This window comes from Macaca thibetana, chromosome 5, assembly GCF_024542745.1.
Source record: "Macaca thibetana thibetana isolate TM-01 chromosome 5, ASM2454274v1, whole genome shotgun sequence".
NCBI classification, from domain to species: domain Eukaryota; kingdom Metazoa; phylum Chordata; class Mammalia; order Primates; family Cercopithecidae; genus Macaca; species Macaca thibetana.
This window is the reverse complement of record NC_065582.1, coordinates 67135112-67149977: the sequence shown is the minus strand read 5'-3', so window position 1 is coordinate 67149977 and position 14866 is coordinate 67135112. Positions and strand designations below refer to the sequence as shown.

Genomic DNA, 14866 nt, shown 5'->3' with positions numbered 1-14866 from the left:
TCATAGATTTTGCTGAAATATTTGCTGACACATATATTGTTGCTTTGTGAAGGCAGTGCCTTTTTTCAGTTAGCTGCCTTTTTTCTTTACTTTTCAGCATTTTAATTGTGATTTGCCTATGTATGGATTTGAGGGTTGTCTGTGAATGTGCTTTGCTATTGCTGTTTTTTATTTATTCTGCTTGGGTTTTACCGACCTTTAATATGTAGGTAGATGTCTTTTCATTTGGTTACGAAAATTACCAGCCGTTACATCTTTCACCATTCCTTCTTTCCTCTCCTCTTGTTTTTTCTTTTTTTAATGACTCTGATTACCTATGTGTTACTGTGTTCTTTTTTTATATACCTTTTTTTCCTTTTGGATATTTTTTATTGTCTTATCTATAGATCACTAATACAGTCTTTTTCCACATCCAGTATGCCATTAAGCACACCTAGTGATTTCTTGATTTCACAGGTGGTATTTTTTAGTTCTGGAATGTTCCTTTGATTTTTTAAAATATAATTCAATTTTCTGCAAAAGTTTATCTTTTCATCTATTATCTAGATAGGATGCTTTGTTTTCTTGTACATATTATATCACTTAAAGTCTGTATCTTATAAATACACTTGAATCCTATGTTGGAGATGTTTATTGTTTCCCCCTGCCACCCAACTTAATTTTGAGAGAGAGCGAGCGAGCGAGAGAGAGAGAGAGTGTGTGTGTGCGTGCGTGTTAGCAGGTCTCATAATTTTTGTTTGTTTGTTTGTTTTTTGAGACAGAGTCTTGCTCTGTCACCCAGGCTGGAGTGCAGTGGCTCAATCTCGGCTCACTGCAAACTCCGCCTACCAGGTTCACATCCTTCTCCTGCCTCAGCCTTCCGAAAAGCTGGGACTGCAGGCTCCCGCCACCACGTCCAACAAATTTTTTTTTTTTTTTTTTTGTATTTTTAGTAGTGACAGGGTTTCACTGTGTTAGCCAGCAGGTTTCATAATTTTTAAACTGATGCTACATGTGTCTGAAATAGTGTGGAGGCTCTGGATGATGTTATTTTTATCTAAATTAGAATAAACTGTCTTCAGAAGACAAATAGAATCTAGAATATTCATTTGATCTTATCGAAGCTTGTTTTTAGGCTTTGTTAGGGCATATTTCAGATTTGTCCTTATTCCAAGACATGTTCACCTAGAGCCTTGGCTTTTGTTTTTTGTTTTTTGTTTTTTTCTTAAATCCTGACATGTTTACTAGACCCTTTCTCCATGGCAGGGCTTTGGCTCCAACCTGTGGCTTCTCAGCACCATACAGCTTATTTGCCTCCTACCTGCTGTTTTCTGCCATTTCTTTTAGTGATTGGGAAGTGTCTTATATTCCATAAGCAACTGATGGATCAGCCAGTGAACTGAGGGAAATTTGTATGTAGATACATGGGTTCCTTCCCTGCAGGTCACTCCTTAATGGGGTTTTGTCTCTTAAATTCCATCTACTTTGACAACCCTGAACTACTCCTGCCTTTTAACTCCTCATAGGACTGCCACTGCATTCCTTCATTCTTGGGTTCCATTTTCTTGTGTCACAATTTGGAAAATTCCCTCAGGAAAAAAGCAAGGATGTCTGTTGTGCACATTCTTTCTCTTGAGGACTGAAACCTGCAAGACCTGCCTGTATTGGTTGCTTTCATCACACAGGGAAACAGCTACTGCATCTAGGCCTGAAGAGAAGTATAGAGGAGTAAGTACTAGAATCTTGAAAGGTCATAAAAGGCAACTTTGAGAGGAGTTTCATCTTTGGTCAAGTGATACAGCTATTCCAAAGTGATCTTACATTCACCTCTTACCAGGAATCCCCTGTGGTCAAACTCAGCTAGAAACCAGAAGGCAAGAAAATACATTAATGTATTCCACACAATTTGACTTAGCAGGATGAAGATCAGGATGGAAAAGGATATAGAGTTGTTTTTGAGGGAAAAGTGGAAGATACACAGGTCACACCTTCATTCCTCAGCATGTGCTCTCTTCCTTCCTTTGGGAAGAAGGTTTATACTCCTAGCAAAGGAGACACATGAAATCTCATCAGTTATTGTATCATTATAGGGTAATGTCAATTCAGCAATATTTTTCCTGTAATCTAAAATGTTAGGTATCACCAGTGTTCTTCACATAAAGAATAAGAGATGATGTCAAGTCCAACTTGTACTTTTAGTAAAGTACAAAAATGGAGAAAAGCAAAACTGCTCAAGTCTCTTTTCTGCCTCAGTAGCTAGTCATGAAAGTTGGTTAGTACAGCTGCATTCTTCCACTACCCTTTGCATGTTCCCTTTTACCCTCTGCTATTACTTTGGTTGGGTGGCATTATTTACCTGGTAGTATACTCCGTATCTCACTTCTGTGAAATCTGAGTCTTTGATATTCTTCAATTTTAAAGATTGTTACAGTTTTCCATTGACCAATACTACTAAGGATAGAAAGCTAAGAGATGCCCCACTGAATTTCCTGAGTTCCAAATATACTGTTACCTATTGTGTAGTCATTGACTGGTTCTATAGAAGGCACTGAATTTCCCCCTTTTCATCAAAATCAGTCACCCTGCTCAATACGGTCCTTTACGTGTTTGTTGGTTCAGCTATATGAAGAACCCCTAAATGGCCAAAAGGTAATCTCAGCCATTTCATCAGTTTTCTGGTAGAAGTCAAGGCACCTGGTAGAAGAATGCCTCATTGAGCACTAAGGCCTTAAAACTGCCCAAGATAAGATTTAATGGATGAGATGTGAAAAAAAAAAATCTTCCAAGTGAGGTATTTAATGAGAAGGGTCCCTTTTACTTCTACTCCTTGGCAGTTTTGAAGAGAGGAACGACTCCTTCAAAGCTGCTGAAGAGGCATTCTGGTTGCCCATGTATGTTTTTAATTGTATGTTGATAACTTTTTTCCCCTTTGTTCTCTGTCTGGGGTCATCATCATCAAAAGAATCTAGGTAATCATAATTTTTATAACTATTGTTTCTGTGGCAACTAAGTGCCACAGCCATTTGACCTCACAACATCTTGCCCTCCATCTGCATTTCATCCCATGCTACTATTGATGATAAGTTGAGTAATCATGATGCTACTACATCCCATAGATTTCCCATTTCCTATTATCCTTGTGTTCCTTGAATATATGGACAACCAGTCCCAGAATCCTATTTTGAGGGTCTCTTTTCTGGGACTATTTCTGATACAATTACTGTATCTGAGTCCCAGCAGGAAACAGATGGCATACTCAATTAAAAGGAGGATTTAATAAAAGGACTATTTAAAAAGCTATGGTCAGAGTACAGGGAAACTGCAAGGGGTGGTAAAAGTACCCTGGAGTTGCTAACAGCACACGTACCACCCTCCCTAGGCTTAAAGAGAGAAGTGGAAGGGAAGATTACCAGAATCACTTAGAAGGAAAAAGTATACAGAGTGCCACCTTGAGGTAATCTGGGTTCTTTGGTTGAGAGGCACAGCCATCCTGAGTCTACTCCACAAGGAGGGAGTCAGAGGAATCTCTTATGTTCCTCAGAGTTCCTACCAGCGCTCCCCAATGGCAGGACCCAATGGAAAGCCAAAGGGCAAGGAAGACCTTTGATATAGGCCATACAGGTGAGCCTCCTCATGGCACTGGGCAAGTTGTAAGATAATGGAGAATTCGTAGCCGCACCAAATCTGTGAAGAGTTTCAAGAATGTTTGTGTTTGGCATTTTGTTTAAGAAGAAGGAAAATATAATCTGCTAAGAGATATTCTCAGACCAGAACTAAGGGTCTGATCAGCCCTTGAAAGGACAAAGCAAGGGCCTTTGAGAAGTCTACATCTCTGTTCTACATATTTCTTCAGAGGAAGAGTGACTTTTGTAAGCATCTTAGCCATACTGCAGTTCACACAAGTAACTAAGAAATATTTAAATGCTTACTCTGTGCTGTTTCCAAAATAACAAATATCCAGGCTTGTTTATATTTATCAAATTTACTAAATAGTTTTATTAACCAATCTACATATATATTATATTCAACATTCAACATAATATAAATATTTTGGGATAAATAATTTAAGTGAAACCATTTTAGAGCCCTTAGGGCTTACAAAAAGAATCTTAAAAGATCCATGTTTATAATCTTAAGATTAAGAATAATAGTTACAATAGGTAGCAAACCATACATTCAACAATAAATATAAAATTTAAATATTTAAATAAATAGAAGGCCTGGTATGTTTTAAGTGGGAAGCACTTAATTATCAGGTCAGTGTTGAGATGATGCTTTGACAAAAGGTAATCCATCTGTTCAGAAATTCTACAATGGTTGCTGTCTCATCAGCATATTCACACATCAGTGTTGTTTCAGATCCCTATAAAAGAAACATGTTAATTTTTTAAAGTACAGAGTAGTTTACCTTATATATAGTTATTCCCAATTGAAGTCTTATAGGCCTATTGCCTTTATTTTCAAGCTTACCAAACACATTAATTATTCACATTTTCTTGAAATGATCAAAATGAATGCCAAAATTACATATTTTGTTATGATACCAAATGATAGTAACATGGAAGCTGAGATTTTCCTCATTTGTTAATTCAGTCAATGAACACAAAATTTTTTTCCCTGAATTGGGTGCAAATAAACATTTAAATAAAAACAGATCTAGACAAATATTAAATGCTGGATGTGAAATAAACTTGATCGCTTTTCCTCTGAATATGTACCTATATTTGTTTAAGTTAAATGTATGAATTGATATGCACATTATACTTCTTTTCTAAATCTTGATTAGAGTCTCCTATTTTTCTACTTAAGTGAATCTCCTTATATTTTCCCCAAAGCAGAATAGAACTAGCCTAGAGTAAGCGAGGACATGCTTCTGTTTGGGAGAAATTTGTGTGAAGAACATCTTCATAAATACTTATACCTACCCCTACCCTATCATAGTATCAATACAGGTGAATTTAACAACTTTTGAAAGTTTAAACATTGGAAATTTTGTTCTGTGGACTGGCTTTTTAGAAACTAGGCTCCCCTGCTGAAAGAAGCGATTTAAACGCTTCCTCTAGTTGATAAGCTAAGGAGGAAATATTTTGATATAAAGTAATACTTAAAAGACAGCTTTTCAAATTTGAAGTTATTCCTACCCTGGGAACAAAAAGCAAGTGAGATAGAGTGTTCCCTTTAAATAAGTATTCTCTTTAAATAAACTGTTACAGTGTTCTGTACCCTCTTAAGCATAATTATTTAAATATTGTAATATCTTGGGTTTTTTTTATTTTAAAAAGTGTTTGGCTTTTGAAACACAGTTTTCAGATTTTTGCATGGTTTTGTCTTAAATTTGTATCAAGAGTTAAGAATGAGTTTTCTGATGTTAACTATTTTAGAGTAAAACTCTTGCCATAGATAAGGAACTGAATCTGTCAGTGTCTAGATGACATTGATCTCAATGTATTTTTTTAATTCAACTGAAACAGTCCACTAATAAGTAATTCATTTGGACACAACTGGAGTTACTTTTAGAAATGTCTTTCTATTATTATACTTATGCTGCTTATTTAGGATAGCTATTAACTCATGAATTTTATACCTTAACAGATGGGATATAAAAAGAGAGAAGGGAATGTCTTTTACATCACCTGAGTCCCTTGCATATTTTATGCTTCCTGTGCATTTAAAAATACTTGATTCTGAAAGTGGGATTGCCTCTAAAAAGGTTGTTGTTTGTTTAGTCCACTGGCCATTGTAATGGCTCCAGGTTTTTTTTTTAAGACAAATCTCTTATGGGTAGTCCTTCTATCAAATGATAAGGAAACACCATTTGAAAAGCATTTCAGGTAATCAGTATTGACTATTCCAGTAAATGATCTGAAGGAATTGAAAAATATATAATAAAATCTGCCTGCTTTCTGTGAAACTCAATTCAGTACCTTCTCTCACTCCCAGTTTTGTGTTAATGTGAAAAGTGATGGAGTTTGGGATGAGGCTTGTCCATTAGTAGATGGTAGGTGCAAACTCTGTAGCTTATACTTCCCAGTTAGTTTATCATCTAACATTAGAAACGATTCACGTTCACAGTGTACTTAAAATGTAGGCTAATTACATGCATGGGTACGTTACAAATACCAAAAATGTTATGTCACTTTGAAATGTGGTACTTTTCCCCTTCCATTTTTTTTTTTTATTTCCAGGAGAGCAAATAAAGTAATGCCTTACCTTTAGTTCCAGAACTATTACGTTGATATTGCTGATTAAGTCCTTGGTATCTCTTAAGTGAAAGTTTTTGCTTTGAGCTAAATTTAGCACTTCCTCCAGAGGTTTGAGTTCTTCTTCTAGACACTGAAGATGTTTCAATTCTGTGGCCTAGAATAATAATTATCATCAGCTCAGTTTCCACAGAGGTCAGAATCAGAAATTAATTTCTAATTTATTTTATTTGGAGTAGCAGTATGTAGTTTTTACCATTCTCTCTGTTCTCAGTATGACTGTAAAGATGGACCAGTAGAGTTTACATTATAAAACTGGAAAAACTGGGGCTCAAGTACCTATGACTAGCGTTAAGTGATAGTTGACTCACTGGTTTTAGCTTAATTTGGCTTTGCAAAATGTTAGCATTTCTGCATCTAAATGCAAATTACAGATGTAGGCTGATTACTTTTCCAGTCTGCATAGAAAATCATTAGAACCAGATCAGTTAGAATGTGGAAATATAAAAATCACATTCTATGATTATAATATTTGATAATTTAAGAGTTAAGAATCACAGAATGTTAAGAGACAGAAGGAACTATTGGATGCCATCTATCACAATCCTGACATTTTACACTAGGTAACAATAATCATGTAGTAGTGGCTCTCGATATAGCCTGGAGCAAGACACATTTAAGTGTGTCTAAATTTTTACTTTTCTACAATCACTACATTAAGATGCATTTCAAAAATATTTGTCCCAATAAAATAAAAGATTATAGTACTTTGGAAGGACTTTTGAACAGGCCTCCTGGTTCTATATTATATATAATATTTCGTATTTCTATGGTATATTATAATTTAAAAGAATTTTCTCCAAAATAGGCCCATTTACGTCTCACGTCATCTTTTGAAGTAGGCAGTGAGGGATCATCTCCATTTTTAAAATAAGGATGCCAAATCTCAGAATTTGACCACATAAATAGGTAGAGCCAGAATTAGATTTCAGTTCTTTCTCATTATAGCATTAACATAGCATCCTTGGAATCAAATATTTTTATTAGTTTCTAAAATTTTTTGTAAATGTGCAATGAGGGTTAAACAAATGAATAGAGTTTATCATTACTTTTGTTTTCAAACTGTTAGATTTCAGTGAATTCTACCACCCCCTAAATTATGCACATAATATCATCTTTCTAACAATCTTTAGTGGGAAAGGTAGGACAAGACAATACCGATCCCCTGATATGTCCATCTATTGTGCTTTCAATTCGCCACTACAAATTCTACAAATTCGGGGTTAAGTTTTTGGCATGAACAATGAGGAGAAATTTTCTTCAGGAAACAGCATCTAGTGTCTTTATGTTGCTGGAGTTGCATTACGTGGCTCTGTTTAAACTAGAGTAACATCTGTAAGCTGTCTCCTTTACATCTTTCGGAAGAGTAGTTTGAAGCAGATTTCCCTTGAATTAATAGAATTTGAGTCAATGGGATTGCATCTGTGTCCCCTTAAATCCTATTATTTTCTGGGCTTGGATTCACCCTGGCACAAGCCCTTTCTGGCACCAAATTTTGTTCATTCTCTCTTAACTGGCACAGCTACTAGGTAGCTTTGCATACCTAATGTAACCTAGGAACTTGGATGATTATGCTTATGCTGTATCTGAATCCAAAAACCACCTAATGAAGCTTTTAATCTTGGGAAATAAGTCATATAACATTATAAGTCTCAAGTTCTATTGGTAAAAAGATAAAAATCCAAAATTTCACTTTGTATTTCTCAGTAAGAATTTTATCTTTAATACTACTAATAATAGCTAATGCTTATATGGTATTTACCTTATGCCAGACACGGTTCTGAGTGCTTTACATTTACTTACTAATTCTCACAAAAGTGTATTAAGTATATACAGTTATTCATTTAAGTAGACATGAAACTGAATCACAAAGAGAGCAGGTAATTTGCCAAAGGTCATGAAAGCTAGGACATGGCAGAGCTGAGATTTCACTTGAGATATCTGGCCCCAGAGTCTGTGCTATTAGTTAGTGTTATGCTGCCTCTTACTTAGGAACCTTTCCTAAAACAAGAAAAGATTTTTTAAGTTGGGCTTCTTGGAAATAGATTTTGGTATTTTACATACTAAAGTGGCATAATCAAATATTTTAGAGTTTTACATTTTTAAATGAAACCATAAGTCAACATTTTTGTTTAAAATTGTCTTATCAATAAAGTGAGAATATTATTTTTATGTTTTCTTCCCACCCCCACCAATACACAAATATATGTAAAAAATATAGGTAAAACTATTTTAATAGAGGCTTCATTATCAAACTTGGGTTTTCAAAAAAAACAGAAATTAAAGTTACTCTTTACCTTAGATAAGCTGCTATTAATCCCATCTGTGCAATTTTTTCATATTACTTTGAATTTTATTAAAACAGAAATTGAACATAAAAAATTGTACTTACCTTCTTGGGCATGTAAAACTTAAATGTGAGCATCCTGGTGAGTTTGGGATTCTTGTAATTCTAAGAAAGTATAATACATTGTTAATTAAGAAATGATCTCCAGCTAGATTACTAAATGTAATAATTTTAGTAAGAAAGAAATATACTTACATTAATTCCATTCAAAATCATCTGTAAATCCAGCAGTAAATGCTCCAGTTGTAGCTGTGTTTTCTTTGTAGAACTTGAAGTAGGTGCACTGTTTGTGACAAGTGCAAGACTTAGTGCAATGCAAGACAGGAGTTGCATCCTGTACATTGTGGCAGCAGTTGAGGTTACTGTGAGTAGTGATTAAAGAGAGTGATAGGGAACTCTTGAACAAGAGATGCAATTTATACTGTTAATTCTGGAAAAATATTATGGGGGTGTCAAAATGTTTTACATATTACACATATTTTCAAAGACTTTACCTGTCTGAAAAAACATTACCTTCATTTTTCCTCTTCTGATGACTCTTTGGAATTTCTTTAAACCCCCAAAGACTGACTGAATGGATGTAGGTGAAATCCCTCATGGTTACATTAGCCCACACTTAGGTGATAGCTCTAATTCATGCAATTAACGCCTTCTGTATGAAACAGTTTTTCCTCCTTTCTTTAAGGGGGTGGGGATACAAAAGTAACTCATGAAAATTTTCTCTTTGTCATAAAACTGCACTGAACATGTGAGTAGCATATTGTGGTGGACAAGAGCAAGAATAAATAGATGAAAAGAATAAATGTTTAGATTTGTTGATTAAACAGGAAGTATATTGGTTTCCTGTTTCAGAATGGTTTTACCTTTTTATCCACACAATGAGCTAATTGTATACAATAAGATAGATTGCTTCTTACATGTCAGCTAGAGAAATACTAAGATTAGAATACATAAAATGCTTATTGAGCTTGAGGTACTATTTTACGCTGTTTTAATTTTAAAATGTTTATATATCTGTTTAAGTGTTTTAATGTCTATTGTACATTTTTTAAAGGGTGCAATTGTTAAATACTCAGAAAAAGGTTTGCATTCAAGGATACTGATGCTAGTTTTATAATAGACTTTGTATGTGTTATGTGTAAACCAGTCCATGTTTCTCATTTTTATGTCTTTACCTCTTTAATGGATTTTTTTTTATTCTCTAAATCACCTGGGACACTATGAATGTAACCATAATAGTTATGATCTTTTTTTTAGTCAGATTGGGATATTTAGGGTAGGAGTTCATTCGTCCTCAGTAGCATGCACAAACTGTCTGAACAATTGTATGGGTATATACTTGTAATTTAACCTGGGGACACTTGAGGAGATCCTCTCTCAGAGAGAGTCCTTGTAAAGCTTCCATTCTACTGCCTTATTTCTTACCCGACCTTTTTTTTTTTTAAAGATGGTATTGTCTGTGTTTTTGTTTGTTTGTTTAAGACAATATTGTCTGGTCTTTAAACAGACATTTATCTAGCACCTATAATGCCTTCAGGTATATAGAAAGAGAGAAAAGAGAACAGTGTACAGGCAGGCATTTAGTCTAATTTAAGTCTTACAAACTTGTGAAGTGATGGCTCCTATTTTGCAGATTAGAAAACTGAGGCTCAGAGAAGTTAAGTAATTTGCTCTAGGTCACTCAGCCCTTATTGCCAGTAAGGGGCAGAACAAGGATTTGAAAAGAGAATGCTCTGACTCCAAAAATCCACTCTCTTACCATTTGTATTTTCTCAAAGAACCTGATTTGTAATAGGGAAGATATATGCATACACAAGTGTAGTCCTGGGTGATAGGTGATTGCTGCCCCAAGGGAGGTGGATATAAGGAATTTCGAATAAGGAACAATTAATTTAAACTGGATTTTGAGGAGGGTGCATAGGCAGGAATGATTAAAGCAGTCTAAGGAACAGTCAATTGTAATCTTTTACAAAGAACAGAGAAAAATGGTTCAATAAGTTTTCTATGCATTAGGTAATGTTCAGAGAATATAAAACAAAAATAAAGATTGTAGTCCCTCAAGTAGAAAAAAAATGAAGAAAAGGTCAGATTAGGGCCAAATCTCGTAAACTCTTTATTACGAAAAAATGCAAAATGTCTCTCTACATTTCAGATCAAAATCACATTAACACTGTTATAAGGGGAAGGCTATTTGGTAGTTGTGTGTCATTTATTTAATATAATAAAGTACAGCTTTATTATACTTGTTTTGCTTCTCTAAAGAGTTTCAGTGTCTAATCCCAGCATCATCACTCAGGCCTTTACCCTTCCAGAATGGAAGAATTCAGGCCCACACATTTTCCTATGTGGGGGCTTTTCCAATGAGGTCTTTGATGTTCTCCAGTCTTGATATTTATATTTCTCTGGCTATTTCCATTAGAGAATGGGGCAATATATGGCTATATTTCTGGGACCCTGTAGAAAACTGAGTTCTTAGACCCCTAGTATATCTCTACTAATGCACAGTAGGCACCATTATAGAAGTTGGCTTTTTCATTTCTTTCTTGAAATACTTGGGGGAAAAACTACATTCACTGTGACATACTTTCGCTTTCTCACATCTGACATATCAGCTGGCTTTCCTGGTTATAGTGGCAATAGTCAGTAGTAGACTGCTAACTACCACGTGTGTCATACCTCCTGCTTCTCCTTTTACTATGCAGAATTTTACTATTAAACAAGAAGCTATTTTTAGTTGCTTAGTATTGTTTGTGACAGCCTCTTAGACTCAAGAGTGGCCCAAGTCCTTTCAAAAGGGCAGCCCCTGTCCCTGAAGCTGCCTACCTAAGAGGTTGCTCAATGTGTTGCACATATTGTCAGTCCATCAAAGCTGACTTTCAAGGAGTCTGCTTCCCATAAATTTCTTCTTACCCTCTTTCACAGTTTTGTAAAACTTTAATTTGGTCTGTAGCTTGATGCCTATGTTAATTCATCTCTTGTCCGTTTCTATAAAGGCCTCTTGGTGCTTCAAGATTCAGTTTTGTTCCTTTCAAATTAGGAATATATTGTTGGACAATTTCCATACCATCCAGAGATAATTCAGCTAGAAGCTCTGTGTTTCCTAGGAAAATCTGAATGACCTCGGACATAGGTTGGTGATGCATTTGTCTTTATCAGCCCTATGGCCCTCCGTAATGAAATACCACTTTTGTAAATCTGTTTATGATCACAGTTATGTCTCTGTGGTGTGTGCTCTTCCATGTGGCAAATTTTAGTAATGTTCACAACCTTTTGGGATTGAAGAATTATTTCCCTGGTACTTTCAATTTTGCAAAGTATTTTCAAATTTATTGTCTCACATAGTCACATTTTACTGATAAGAAATTTGACATTGACAGAGGTTAAAGTGGCTTACCCAAGATCACATTCTTAATTAGTGTGAAGTTAGAGCAAAAACTCAAAGCCTCCCTGACCCCTCATAATCTCATCCTTTTCCAGTGTAAAATAGTGATGCTAAATTCTGGACCCATTAGGCTACATAGAGTAGGATGAATGATATTGTGCCCACTATTCCATCTCACTTCACTCTATCAGTGGCAGCTGATGATTCAGGGAAGGCATCATCCATCTTCACCTAAACAACCCTTTGAGTAGCCTTAGGACTTCTAAGAACTTGGAGCAGCTGAATTCACACAGAGCTACAAATGCTGAGCTTTGCTCATGTTTTTGAATCTCTTTCTGGGGTCTTTTAAAAACACCAGAACAGTTGATATTTTCTAACATTTCTCAATATCTGAAGTTAGACAATGATTGTATCCACTGTGGATTTAAGCTGCACTGTGCTTTTCAGAGTGCAGTGTTATAAGGCTAACATGGAAATACCACACTAAGCAGTTGTCTGCATTGGCAGCCAAGAGATACCTTACTACTTACATGTGATGAGAAGGGAAGAATCTTCAAAACCTTTGGAAATTTACTTTTTGTGTAAATATGAGACCCCTATGACAAGTCACACAGCAGTTACTAGAGGTAGAATATGATAGTCTTCTGACAGTAACAGTATTGGATTTGCAAAGCACTTCAAGTTTATAAAGCACTTTCACAACTATTTATCTCATTTCACATCTTTTAATTTACCACAAAATAGTTAAGGAGAGAAACGTGTGTTTCATATGGCTAGTATGTTTTTTCTTCGTACATTAAGAATTAAGCCTTACAACTGATAAATACTAGCTTTCTCCTCTGCCAAGATAAATGGTTTTATTAAAATTTTGTGAAAATAAAGTTATTTATATCTGCATCTAATTGTTTTTCCTATCTTATTTCTAAGTTCTCTGTTAACAGTTTGTTCTTTTCTTCTATAGTGGCTTTGGGTGTACCATTGACAGAGAGTCTGTTGTTCGTTATTCCTAAATCGTATACATATTTTAAAGATTCTGATCTGATTTTTTTTTAATTTTAAAATTTATAACATTGTCTAGTTAGGAAATAATACGTATTGATTATAGAAAATGTGGGTGATACACAGAATCTAAAAAAAAAATCAAAAAACAAAAATCAACTGTAATCTAATCTGCTAGAGATAACCATTGTTAACATATTTCATTTCACACTTCTACAGATCAAGGGTGAACAATTTACTATAAAAAACAATAATGCTAGAGAATAGGAGGAAGTCAAGCAAATCAACACATCTATAGGACCCATTCATGTAACCCATGATATATAAGGGGAGGGGCCAGCCTCTGCAAATGAGATGCATCTATAGTTCTCGTTACTGGGAAGAGAGGGAAAGCTTTCCATCACCTCATGGTAACTGTGCATTTTTTACTGGTAGAGCTTCTAGAAGTTGTTACATAGGTGGCTAATTTTAGAGTCATTTGCCTCATATATAATATTTTTAAATGTGTGAATATGCACCTCATTCTTAATTCTCTTCTCTATCCTTGACCTGTATCAGGCTAGTCCCACAGTATTGGACAAACAGCTCTGGACTTCTCACTGGATGATATTAGGATTCCTGTAGAGTTCATTTCACCTCTTAGCCCAAGTTTGTTGGCAGACTAACCCTCACAGACCTTCTGTCCCTTATAGGGTTGGATCTTCTGTTTCCTATAGTTTAGACTAATAGGGTAGACTATACTTGGATTATCTGACATCATTTCTCAATGAGGATAACTTGGGAGTATAGCTTACAACTTGTAAGAGCTGAGGTAATATAATGCTTTCCTGCCAGCAGTCCCTGCACTCTAGAATAGAGAACAACCAATTAATCAGAAAAAAAAAAAAAGAAAGAACAAGCTCCACATTCATCCCAGGCTTATCTAAGTCCATTGGTACAGGGGCAGCTATGAGATACTGAATTACTTTGGAACTTCCTAAATACCTAACTCTCTTTAGTCCCAAAGATATTTTTTTAAAAGTTACCCCCTTATTCCTGCTGTAGAGAATGCTGATTTCCTCTTAATATCTATCCCTCCTTTCTACTTATAATAAGAATCCTGATTTTTAGCTGGACATATTGCTGCTCCCCAGTAAAGACCATATTCTCTGTAGTTTCACTTGGCAGTGAGGTGTGGCCCTGCAGATTTAATGGCTAGAGCTCTAGTGGCTTTTCAGTACCTTGAGGACAGGGGACTGTTCTGGGGATGGTAGGGCTGAGAGCTGGGATACAGATAAATTCGGTGAGCTGCCAAATCAACTCTGATTGCCTAGTTTTGAATTATTTTATGTGAGAGAAACAAGCATACCTTATTTAAGCCACTGTTATTTTGGGTTTCTCATATGCAACTAACAGCACTCTGAGTATATTGTGCCAAAATAATTTTTAGAAAGTTCTATTTGTATTGTAAATGCAAAATAAGGAGCCTTATTAAATATGATTATGGGCTATGGGAGATACAAAATGTGTAGCTATAGTTTACAGAATTTTATATTTGAGTAAGGAAAACAGACATATATGCAATGCTCCAATGTAAGACAGTGACTATAAGGGATTGGATGAGGAGTTAATTCCCAAGTGTAAGATACATTTGTGGCCAATTGGTTTTTAACAAGGGTGCCAAGACGATTCAATGGGAGAAGAAAAGTCTTTTCAACAGTTGATGCTTGGGATAACTGGATATCTATATGCAAAAGTGTGAGGTTGGACCCTTACTTTATACCGTATACAAACATTAACTCAAAATGAATCACAGACCTAAGTGTAAGAGCTAAAATTATATAAAATTATATTAGTTTGGAAAAGACTGCAATACTTTTGTACCAACCTAATAAAACTTTTACAATAAAACATATAAGT

The 14866-nt window shown here is 35.2% G+C and overlaps 1 protein-coding gene across 1 annotated transcript; it reads right to left on the bottom strand.

Annotated features, from left to right (window-relative positions):
- Nucleotides 1–3945: 3945 nt before the first annotated feature.
- Nucleotides 3946–9834, bottom strand: IL2 (interleukin 2). The gene is made up of 4 exons (XM_050792656.1): nt 8782–9834; nt 8632–8691; nt 6190–6336; nt 3946–4342 (listed from the first exon to the last, which is right to left on the bottom strand). Exons 1-4 carry the CDS (start codon nt 8926–8928, stop codon nt 4232–4234), a joined length of 465 nt encoding a protein of 154 aa, XP_050648613.1. The 5' UTR covers nt 8929–9834; the 3' UTR covers nt 3946–4231.
- Nucleotides 9835–14866: the final 5032 nt, after the last annotated feature.